General features: G+C 45.5%; 2 protein-coding genes across 2 annotated transcripts in view; both read left to right on the top strand.

The window, feature by feature from the left end:
- The window catches only part of LOC149445507 (uncharacterized), a 52,053-nt gene extending 47,174 nt beyond the window's left edge, over positions 1-4,879 (top strand). Inside the window, exon 2 of the mRNA XM_089653764.1 lies at positions 3,633-4,879. Coding sequence (XP_089509890.1) covers positions 3,633-4,879 — 1,247 coding nt within the window. The remainder of the gene's footprint in view (positions 1-3,632) is intronic.
- Positions 1-12,747, top strand: part of LOC149445506 (uncharacterized) — a 325,410-nt gene that overhangs the window by 59,220 nt on the left and 253,443 nt on the right. The gene's annotated exons all lie outside the window — the stretch shown is intronic.

The raw sequence follows: 12,747 nt of genomic DNA on the forward strand, positions 1-12,747 counted from the left end.
CCCCCCTTATGTATTATACATGGTGATCATATCCCCCCTTATGTATTATACATGGAGATCATATCCCCCCTTATGTATTATACATGGAGATCATATCCCCCCCTTTTGTATTATACATGGAGATCATATCCCCCCTTATGTATTATACATGGAGATCATATCCCCCCTTATGTATTATACATGGTGATCATATCCCCCCTTATGTATTATACATGGAGATCATATCCCCCCCTTATGTATTATACATGGAGATCATATCCCCCCCTTATGTATTATACATGGAGATCATATCCCCCCCTTATGTATTATACATGGTGATCATATCCCCCCTTATGTATTATACATGGAGATCATATCCCCCCTTATGTATTATACATGGAGATCATATCCCCCCCTTAATCTCCTCTTCTCAGTAGAGAATACATTCAGTTCCTCTAATCTTTCCTCATAGCTGATCTCCTCCATGCCTCGTATCAGTTTGGTTGCCCTTCTCTGTACTTCCTCCAGTTCCCCAATGTTCTTTTTGTGAATTGGAGCCCAAAACTGAACTGCATATTCCATATGAGGTCTTACTAATGATTTGTACCCGGGGAGGGGGGGAGATATCTCTCTCTGGAGTCTATACCTCTCCTAATACAAGAGAGGATTTTGCGCACTTTAGAACCCGCAGCTTTTCATTGCTGCCATTATTAGGCTGGTAATTTACCAGAACCCCAGATCCTTCTCCACCATTGACCCCCCCCAGATCCTTCTCCACCATTGTCCCCCCAAATCCTTCACCATTGTCCCCCCAAATCCTTCACGATTGACCCCCCCAGACCATTCTCCACCATTAACCCCCCCCAGTTGTACCCCCCTAGTATGTATGATGCATATTCTTAGCCCCCAAGTGCAGAACCTTACATTTATCACCATTAGCCCTCATTGGCCCCATAGCCCCCCAATTACACAGAGCATTGAGGTCGGCTTGTAAGTTGGAGACATCCTGTAAGGACGTTATTCCCCGGCACAGCTTGGTGTCATCTGCAAAGACTGGAATGGGATTTATAATCTCACACCCCATATTGTTTATATATATATATTAATAAGTAAGGGGCCCAACACTGATCCCTGGGGTACCCCACTAATACCACTGAACCATGGGGTACCCCACTAATAACACTGAACCCTGGGGTACCCCACTAATAACACTGAACCTTGCGGTACCCCACTAATAACACTGAACCTTGGGGTACCCCACTAATAACACTGAAGGTTGAGGTACCCCACTAATAACACTGAACCTTGGGGTACACCACTGACACCCCCAGACCATTCAGAGTATGAATCATTAACCACTACTCTCTGAATACCATCTTTCAGCCAGTTTTCTATCCATTTACATTCAGATTTTTCCAGCCTTTAGACTTTACCTTACATATCAGCTGTGTGTGGGGAACTGTGTCCAAGTATACCACGTCCACCGCCACCCCTCTGTCCAAGTATACCACGTCCACCGCCACCCCTCTGTCCAAGTATACCACGTCCACCGCCACCCCTCTGTCCAAGTATACCACGTCCACCACCACCCCTCTGTCCAAGTATACCACGTCCACCGCCACCCCTCTGTCCAAGTATACCACGTCCACCACCACCGCTCTGTCCAAGTATACCACGTCCACCGCCACCCCTCTGTCCAAGGATACCACGTCCACCGCCACCCCTCTCTCCAAGTATACCACATCCACCGCCACCCCTCTGTCCAAGTATACCACGTCCACCGCCACCCCTCTGTCCAAGTATACCATGTCCACCGCCACCCCTCTGTCCAAGTATACCACATCCAGCGCCACCTCTCTGTCCAAGTATACCACGTCCCCCACCACCGCTCTGTCCAAGTATACCACGTCCACCGCCACCCCTCTGTCCAAGTATACCACGTCCAACGCCACCCCTCTGTACAAGGATTTGTTAACCTCCAATCTAACCTGTTTCATGATGGTTTATTCCCAGCTCACCTCTACATGTTGTCTACAGTACAAATTTAAGCTTCCACTGATTACAGAATACTAATACTGAGAGTCCTGACCCTTATACTATATAACTTGTACATTACATACTCCTGACCCCTGCACTATATACTCTATATTGTACATTACATACTCCTGACCCCTGCACTATATACTCTATGTTGTACATTACATACTCCTGACCCCTGCACTATATACTCCATGTTGTACATTACATACTCCTGACCCCTACACTATATACTCTATGTTGTACATTACATACTCCTGACCCCTGCACTATATACTCTATGTTGTACATTACATACTCCTGACCCCTGCACTATATAGTCTATGTTGTACATTACATCCTCCTGACCCCTGCACTATATACTCTGTTGTACATTACATCCTCCTGACCCCTGCACTATATACTCTGTTGTACATTACATACTCCTGACCCCTGCACTATATACTCTATGTTGTACATTACATACTCCTGACCCCTGCACTATATACTCTATGTCGTACATTACATACTCCTGACCCCTGCACTATATACTCTATGTTGTACATTACACACTCCTGACCATTGCACTATATACTCCATGTTGTACATTACATACTCCTGACCCATGCACTATATAGTCTATGTTGTACATTACATACTCCTGACCCCTGCACTATATACTCTATGTTGTACATTCCATACTCCTGACCCCTGCACTATATACTCTATGTTGTACATTACATACTCCTGACCCCTGCACTATATACTCTATGTTGTACATTACACACTCCTGACCATTGCACTATATACTCCATGTTGTACATTACATACTCCTGACCCCTGCACTATATACTCTATGTTGTACATTACATACTCCTGACCCCTGCACTATATACTTTATGTTGTACATTACATACTCCTGACCCCTGCACTATATACTCTATGTTGTACATTACATACTCCTGACCCCTGCACTATATACTCTATGTTGTACATTACATTCTCCTGACTTCTGCTCTCCCCCCACTGGTATATATACACATAATATGGATTCTCTTTTGTTCCCCCATTTCCTCCCAGCTGGACATTTTATATCGGATGATGTGATTAGAGCACAGACTTTTACATGGTGATAATAATGTGATAACATCCTCCAACTTTGGACCCTTAAACAGAAAGTGATAATGAGGGAGGAGTCAATACCCCAATGATGGTGGTCTTCAGGATCAGTCCAGTCTTCATCTTGGTTGTTCTCCCCCCATCCTCACTCTCTGACCTCTGGTGGGGCTCAGCCCCGCTGTTCTTCATGACTAAATCATGGACTAAATAAGGAAGTGCAGTACTTCTTGTGTTGGGAAGATGGCGATGAGTGATAGAGGGGGTGGGGACCCTCGTCCTATAATCCCCTCATCACTGTCCCTCCTATAAAAGACAGTTCTGGTTGTTTCCTCACTCTCTGACTAAGGTCCATGAATAAAGAAATGACCTGGTAGGAGATCAGAGGAGCCATTTCCTAGTTCCCTTGAGGGTGGAATTGTAAGCTCCTCAGAGACCAAGCTGCCTGATGTGGGCGGAGTCCTGGTTTGGGGGAACCAATCAGCTCCTGTCTAGTAATCCTCTTTGTCTTTGTATTTTAGTCCATGGCCGGGAGATGAGGAAAACCTCCGAGGATTGTCTCACTTTGTCTCCAGACTGGAAAGTAGAAGATGAGGACATCACACAGTATAGTCCAGGAGAAAACCCGGCTCCCTCCAATGTCCATCCGGCACCACCCAGTGTAGATGGACCATCGGATTCCTCGTATCCTGAGGAACCTCAGACTGTGCGGGACCGGGCCGGCCTTCCAACAGGGAAGAGCTTCTCCTGTACTGAGTGCGGGAAATGTTTCCGTTATAAATCCAGACTTAATAGGCATAAAAGATGTCACACAGGGGAGAAGCCGTATTCTTGTCCTGAGTGCGGGAAATGTTTTTCAAGGAAGTCTACTCTTTACACACATCAGAGATCTCACACGGGGGAGAAGCCGTATTCTTGTCTTGAGTGCTGGAAATGTTTTTCAGAGATGTCTATACTTCATAAACATCAGAGATCTCACATGGGGGAGAAGCCGTATTCCTGTCCTGAGTGCGGGAAATGTTTTTCACAGAAGTCCAATCTTCACACACATCAGAGATCTCACACAGGGGAGAAGCCGTATTCATGTCCTGAGTGCGGGAAATGTTTTTCACAGAAGTCCCATCTTCACACACATCAGAGATCTCACACGGGAGAGAAGCCATATTCCTGTCCTGAGTGTGGGAAATGTTTTTCAAAGAAGTCTAATCTTTACACACATCAGAGATCTCACACGGGGAAGAAGCCGTATTCTTGTCCTGAGTGTGGGAAATGTTTTTCAGTTAAGTCCCATTTTAACAGACATCAGAGATCTCACACAGGGGAGAAGCCGTATTCTTGTCCTGAGTGCAGGAAATGTTTTTCAGTGAAGTCCAATCTTTACAGACATCAGAGATCTCACACGGGAGAGAAGCCATATTCCTGTCCTGCGTGTGGGAAATGTTTTTCAAGGAAGTCCCATCTTTACACACATCAGAGATCTCACACGGGGGAGAAGCCGTATTCTTGTCTTGAGTGCAGGAAATGTTTTTCAGAGAAGTCCATTCTTCAAACACATCAGAGATCTCACACAGGGGAGAAGCCGTATTCTTGTCCTGAGTGCGGGAAATGTTTTTCAAGGAAGTCCCATCTTTACACACATCAGAGATCTCACACGGGGGAGAAGCCGTATTCTTGTCTTGAGTGCAGGAAATGTTTTTCAGATAAGTCCAGTCATCACAGACATCAGAGACTTCACACGGGGGTGAAGCCACTTTCCTGTCCTGAGTGAGGGAAATGTTCCTCACTGAAGTCCTTTCTTCCTGTACATCAGGGATCCCACACAACCCTGGAGGTGTATTAGTGCCTTGAGTGCGGGAAATGTCTTCTAGATGAATGTTGCTGGACATCCCAGCTCTCATGTGGGGAAGAAGCACACCCTGATATACACCTCAGATATACTCCATGGCTGATCTTCATCATGGAAGAAACAGTTCATAAGGAGATCAGAGGTCCCCAAAGACATGGATGAAGTGTGGGACAGGGTTGGCCATTGATAGCAGGGTAAGAATAAAAATGGAGGCCTGACCAAGAGCACTGGGCTAACTTTTCATTGGGGTGCAGCCTATATGCTAGCGATGGTTTGCACCTAATTGGAAAGGGGTCTGCTGTGCTGGGGGAGGGGTTTATGGGAAGGCTGGAGGAATATATAAACTAGGATGGAGGGGGAGGGATAATTTGATTATAATGAGGAAGACAGATCAGACGGGTCAGTACTTATTGGGGGGTGGAATGGGGAAAGATGGGGGGAGGGCTATGACAGATGGTAAGAAGGTTCCCATGTTACAAATAACCAGTGGAATTGGTACCATTTGTATGAAAATAAAAAATATACAAAATCCATGTGAACAAGGTGTCGGTGAATGGACAAGGTGTCAGTAAATGAACAAGGTGTCAGTGAATGGACAAGGTGTCGGTGTATGGGAAAGGTGTCAGTTAATGGACAAGGTGTCAGTTAATGGACAAGGTGTCAGTGAATGAACAAGGTGTCAAATGAACAAGGTGTCAGTGAATGAACAAGGTGTCAGTGAATGAAAGTGTTTGCTCACCAATGCCAGAAGTGTGCCCAGCACAATAGGTGAGTTGGAAGGTTTGGTGCATGAAGAGAACTAGGATTGAATTGGTATTGCTGAATCTTGGCTTCATTCCTCACATGACTGGGCCATTCATATTCCTGGCTAGGTTCTCTTTCGGAGAGACGGGGGAAATAGGAAAGGTGGTGGTGTCTGTCTCTATGTGAGAAGTGATTTCAGAGTGAGTGTGAAAGAGGACCTAGTTGATGGAGAGTGTGATGAGGCTGAAGTATTATGGGTGGAACTGCACATGGGGGGGCGGTACTACAAAGGTCATCATTGGAGTTTGTTATAGGCCTCCCAGTGTTAATGAGGAGGTGGAGACTCAGCTCCTCCCACAGATGGAAAGGGCTGGGACAGTGATAATAATGGGGGATGGTAACTACCCGGATAGTGACTGGAGTAATGGGACTGCAGGAACAGTTAAAGGGCAAACATTTTTAAACCTACTACAGGACAATTTTATGGTCCAGTTCATAGAGGCCCCAACTAGGAATGATGCTCTGCTGGACCTGGTCATCTCCAACCATGAAGAGCTTATTACGAATGTCCATATAAAAGAACATCTGGGTAGCAGTGACCATAACATGATTTCATTTATTGTTATCTGTAAACAGCAAGCACATACAGGAAAAATAAAAATGCTCAACTTTAAGAGATCTAATTTCCCAAGCCTGAGAGCTGTTCTCCAAGACTTATACTGGGAGGGAATATTGGCATCGATGAACACAACACAGAAATGGGAGTTCTTCAAAAAGACTGTATGTGACCACACTGCAAAATATATTCCCATGGACAACAAGTATAAAAGGCTACAAATCCAACCTATGTGGCTTACGGCCAAAGTTACAAAAGCGATAGATAAGAAGAAAAGAGCTTTTATTAAATATAACAATGAAGGAACGTGATCATCGTTTACACATTACAAAGAATAGAACAGAAGATGCAAAAAGGAAATAAAGGCACAAAAACTGAAAACAAACAACAGAAAGATATCAGGACGACCCCAAAACATTCCTCCAATCTATGAATAGTAGAAAGGTCCGGTCCCAGCATGTAGGCCCTTTACAGAACCATCTAGAGGGGGGGGGGACAAAGAGAAGGACAATGTATGAAACCCCTTCTTCAGCTCTGTGTATACAAAGGAACATGGGGGGCTCTTGTCCATAATGGGGGGTGGTACTGACACCCCCCAGATGATCCAGATTGGCTCACAATTGATATGATCCAGAAATATTTAGACAGAATAAAGGTGCATAAAGCCCCTGGACCGGATGGCAGACACCCACGGGGCCTTAAAGAATTCAGCTCTGTCATCTCACAGCCATTGTTTCTCATTGTTAGGGACTCTTTAATGACTGGCATAGTACCACTGGATTGGTGTAAGGCCAATGTGGGGCCAATATTTATAAAGGGGACAAAATCTTTCCAAAGTAATTATAGACCTGTTAGTGTAACTTCTATAGTTGGGAAGATACTGGAGAGTTTAATAAAAGACCACAGAGAGGAGTTCTTGCTGGAAACAAATATTGTAAGCCACAGACAGCATGGATTCATGAAAGACAGAAGTTGTCACACAAATCTGATTTCTTTTTATGAGGAGGTGAGCAAAACCTTGGACAGAGGGGTGGCATTCACTCCAGTGTTGTAGTCGCTCCCTGGACTGTCACTCCAGTGTTGTAGTCGCTCCCCGGACTGTCACTCCAGTGTTGTAGTCACTCCCTGGACTCTCACTCCAGTATGTTACAGACGGGGTTCCAATCCTTAGGCAAACATCTCATGACTCCATCATCCCCAAGTTTAGCCCAGTTCATCTCTGGCTACGTGGCAGCTCTCAGCACATGGGCAGAACCAGGGGTGGACTGACAACTCATGGGGCCCCCCGGGCAATAGGGGATCATGGGGCCTCTGTGTCCTTGCCCAAACTCAAAAAAGCCTATGAAAAAGGTACCAGGGGCATCTCATGGGGCCCCCTACTGACCCCGGGCCCTCGGGAAGTGCCCACATTTCCAAATGGTCAGTCCGCCCCTGGGCAGCACTCCAAGTCTCTCTCAACACTCCGGTTTGTCTCGCCATGTGAAGAATTTATGATTCCTCCATCGTAGCTGTTTTTCTGTTTTTGGGGGGAGACAAAGATTAAGCTCCAAACGAGCCTGTTGTATCTTAAGTAACAAGTCGGGGGTTGGAGTCATTTTACGTTGGGCTAGTAAAGCCTCGTATTCCTTAGTTTTGGCAGAGATCAACTCTTCACGAGATTGCTTTAGGCTCGTTGGATACAAAAACCTCTGATAGAAGCTTTGTGAGCTCTAGAGAAATGAGAGTAGTCTCTAGAAGTAGGATTGGCCTCTCTCCATGCATCCACCAAATTATAGCAATATAAAGGTTGAGCAAATTTGCGACTTTGTTTCGGGGACACAAGTTTGGTTGCACGTGATTTATCAAGCGTTTGATCTAAAGCCAAATTCAAATCCCCCACTAAAATGACATAACCTTCCAGTTCCGGAGCTAAAGATTTAAACAGGGATCGAAAAAAGGCTAATTGATTCACATTAGGGGTGTAGTAAATCAGGAAAGTCACTAAGTTTCCCCCCAAGTGGCCTTTAACCAATAGATATCGCCCTTCCTTGTCCCGTATCACTTTAGATTCAGTAAAGGATAACCGCCGGGCCAAACAGAGGGCTACCCCTCATTCTTTCTCAGATGCATTAGCAAAAAAGCACACAGGGAAATCTCTATGAATATAACGTGGTGTGAAAGAGGAGACAAAATGGGTTTCCTGCAGAGCAACTATATCAGCTCCCAGGGACTCATAACGAGAAAAAACCTTGAGACGCTTAGAGGGGATCCCAAACCTGCACATTATGGGAGAGTAAGGGAACAACGACACTATTAGGTCTTAAGGTGGACATAGAAAAATGCAAGACAGTGATGGGGAGACCCACACATCCCCGTAGGGGAGATCGAGAATCCATAACCAAATAAAAATTCCCGAGATGACCCTCAAAGAAAAACAATTTAAAAAAGTGAGGGAAATAAGGAAGAAATAGGGGAGAGACAAAAGACACCGAGCCCAGAAAATGGCTAGCGTCAGTTCAAGTGGTAAAACAACGATATGCAGCATAAAAGAGTAAAACACCAAATAACCCAGACACAAGGTCAAGGAATGGAAGAGTCTCCACCAAAGCATAGCAGTGGGGAGAGTCTTCCAATTAGGAGGAGCACATAGACGCTTCCCAGCACCATGGGGTCTGTAACAGACATGTATAAGAAATGTTCCTAACCCCAGAGAAATAGAATACCTGACATATATCCAATCTAGCCAGTAAACAGGTAAAAAGCAATAAAATTAAAAACATAATATTTGGAATAACAATTCAAAGAAGAACAAGGGCGGAGGCCAATGTCCCATAACAAGACCATGTAGAGGTCCCCGCCCGATAGAAATCAACTAGTAGCCAGCAGGGTCCTCAAGGGACCTAACATGGAGTAGCAGGTTTCTTCTTCCTTGAAGAGGGGGACCACAGAGGTGAAAGCGGGGGAGGAGGGCCGTCAACCCTGGGCTGGTTCTGTGGGGAGGGGCTAAGGTAAATAAAGCCCAGATTCAACAAGTTTCTCTCCTTCAGAAAATGTAGAAAAGGTGTAGGATTTGCCATTGTAAGTAAATTGTAAGCAAAATGGATATTTCCATTGATAACGAATGTCCCTTTGAATTAAAGATGAAAGCAACGGCTTGAACTTCCTCCATTTCAGGATAGTAGCTTGAGAAATATCTGCAAAGACTTGAATCTTGTGCCCATGGATTTCCAAATCTGGATGTTCCCTGGCGTATCGCATCACCGCCTCCTTAATTTAAAAAAAATGGGGTTTAATGATTATGTCTTGAGGAGGCCCATCCAGTTTTACAGGAACCAGAGCTCTATGGATACGATCTATTTCCGTTGTCACGATCAGGGGTCAGGATCAAAGACCAGAGCTCTATGGATACGATCTATTTCCGTTGTCACGATCAGGGGTCAGGATCAAAGACCAGAGCTCTATGGATACGATCTATTTCCGTTGTCACGATCAGGGGTCAGGATCAAAGACCAGAGCTCTATGGATACGATCTATTTCCGTTGTCACGATCAGGGGTCAGGATCAAAGACCAGAGCTCTATGGATACGATCTATTTCCGTTGTCACGATCAGGGGTCAGGATCAAAGACCGGCAGTGTAAGGCTTACCTGAAACCAGCAGGACAGGTACACAGGCAGGTCCCCCTGGGAATGACGCAGGCTCACCTGAGGTGCGGGGTCTAAGTACTAACTGGTATCACCAGAGCTCCTAATGGTGGAGATGGATTTTGCTGGTGTTAGTACCAAGTCGCAGTTCTCAGGATCATCTCACCAGGAAGTGAGCAAGCCAGGAACCAGTAGCAGATATGGCAGGTAGGGATCTACCAGAAGCATGTGATCTGGGACTTCAGCATAGTAAAACTTGAGGTCAACATCAAGAAATGTAGCTACTCACCCAATTGTCAAGTTCCAATTGACAGCAACCATTTTCCCATTGCTCAAAATGTAAAGGTCAAATCAAATACATACCAAGACTGAGTATTCTTGGGGCCATTATCCCGGAGTCCAAAAACCCAGCCAGATCCCAAATAAAATCACACAAAAATGTCAATTTTCTAATTCTTGAAAAAGGAATATCCAGGGGCAAATTATTTTAAAGTGCTCCTCCCCCCCCCCAAAAAATGGAATCTAACTAATGCTTTGGGCCTCTCATGTAAACTTGGGGCCAATAATTAGACTGCTTCATTTTGGCACATCACATGACTAGCAGGAAGATCTATTCCTTTGCCAGACTTATCCACCAAGAATCTTGGAATTTAAGTTGTCTAAAGCCCAAAAAGCTAAATAAAGACTAATCTATAGTTCATTGACAAATACACTATATTGCCAACACTGCTGGGATGACTTCCTTTCCGCACACATGAACTTGAATGACATCCCAGTCTTAGTCCGTAGGGTTCAATATTGAGTAGTCCCGCCCTTTGTAGCTCAAACAGCTTCTAATCATCTGGAAAGGCTGTTTAATCTTTTCAGATACTCTGAGATTGCCACATGAGTTCATTATTTTCTTTTTCACATTGAGTTTGCAGGAGACCTGCGGTTTAAAAGTGATTAAAGGAGTTTTGGATGCATTGCTCTTGGTCTCTTCAGATCAACAGTTATATCAACAATTCCTTTGGGTTCACTTACATGTGTTTGGCTTTGGAAATATTTTGGGAAACGTTTATATTTGATTTGACCCATTTTTTTTCCTGGGTGACCCTTCTATAACCTATTGAATCCTTTTTGGAATGTTGCCTTAACAACAAATGTTATATATTTTGCTTTAATGTTTGAAGCCCATGGTCAAAATGGCTGCAGTAGCTTATGGGCATAATGGAGCCATCCTAACACATCTGCCTCGTTTGGCAGGAAAGGTGGCCCCTCATTCTTGTGGCCCCTGCTCCTGAGCCTTACCATGCCTCTTTCTACTCCCTACCAGTCTCCTGGGCTGTGGCTGCCAGTGTCCTATTTGTCTGGATAAACTGGAGTGAAGAACATACCAATGAGCAATCCCTCAAACCTTGGTCACAAATGTCACATCATACATACAGCCCAACTAGTATCTGTTACTAATCAGCATCTTGAACTCTATTTGCAAATCATATTTTTCCCCTGGATGCCCCAGCTGTTGGAGTGGGAGAGGAATCTGCATCTGATGTTGGGGTACGGGAACTGCTGCAATGGGGTGGGGATGTACAAATGCATGTTACATGTGTATTTGGGAAATGTCATGTATTTTTTTTTTTGTTTTGTGGTGCAGGGAAGTTCAGGCACTCCAAACTTGTGTGAAATGCCGTCACCTCCACCTGAGTTGCCTGAACCTCCGGTAAGAGATGCTAAAGATGTTCTCCCTAATGAGTCACCCATTTAGAGTATAACTCCGTTCCTGGCTGGGCAGGATTTGGCAACGTGATGTGTAACTTTTTTCGGATCCTTGCTTAGTCAGGAGCTGGAGGGAGTGATGTGCATGTGACAAATCAGCAGGAAGGTATCAGTCTGGGTAAAGATGCCAAACCATTCATTTCAGTCAAATGTTCATCCAGTGTAATGTGTCAGGGAAAGGCATTCACCAATACCTGGTCCTAGGGGTGGGACAAGAACATGATCTAGTGTTTGGTGTCAGACGAGCCCCCTGTCCTACTGTACCCTTGTGCTGTGTGTTAAACACTCTTTCATTTTTTTGTTTGTTTCTCCTTGCAGCCAACATTGGATGCAGCTGGATCAGCACCCCGTCCACCTGGACCTGGCCCCCTTCTCAAGCTTGGGGAAAGGCTGGTGTTCAACATGGAGAGATTATGGGAGCAAAGGAGGCTTTCTAATGCATCCAGTAATATAGAAAGGTTACTGGGGCTCCAACATGAAGCCCTGCTTGGACTTGTCACCTCGGTCAGGGAGCAGACTACAGCATTGCAGGACCTTAGTCATGATATCTGGGCCTTATGTCAAGCAGGGGCTGAACAAAATGCACCTTCGGCCAGAGGCTCCCAACCCCCGTGCAGTAGTAGTTTGGGGCCAATGCCAAGGTTGCCAAAGAGTTTCCCTGTAGAAAGTGCCCGGGAAGCAGCAGGGGAACAAGCTTTGGAGGTGCCAATTCTGGAACTACCCACTCTGGAGCAGCCCCCTTAAGAAACCCCACCTGAAGACCAGTATGCCTCCTTCCCCATGGATCCCTCTTCTGCACCTTCCTCACACTCCACTTTGCCCCTTGACCACACCCCCACTTTCACACCCCCTCCTTGTTTCTACACGCTCCTCCTCTCAATCCCGTTTCCACCCTTACCTTCCATGTCCTGCCCACTCTCCTCAGCCCTCAAATGCCCCTCCCCACATTCTCCCTGTCTTCCATTCCCCCCATTCAACCTCTTCCCCAGCACTCCCTCCCCACCACTCTTTCCCAGCCCCTCCACACACTGTACCTCACCAACCCTCACA

The sequence above is a fragment of the Staurois parvus genome, unplaced genomic scaffold (assembly GCF_062004578.1).
Source record: "Staurois parvus isolate SC_StPar_1 unplaced genomic scaffold, SC_StPar_1.0 ptg000720l, whole genome shotgun sequence".
NCBI lineage: Eukaryota > Metazoa > Chordata > Amphibia > Anura > Ranidae > Staurois > Staurois parvus.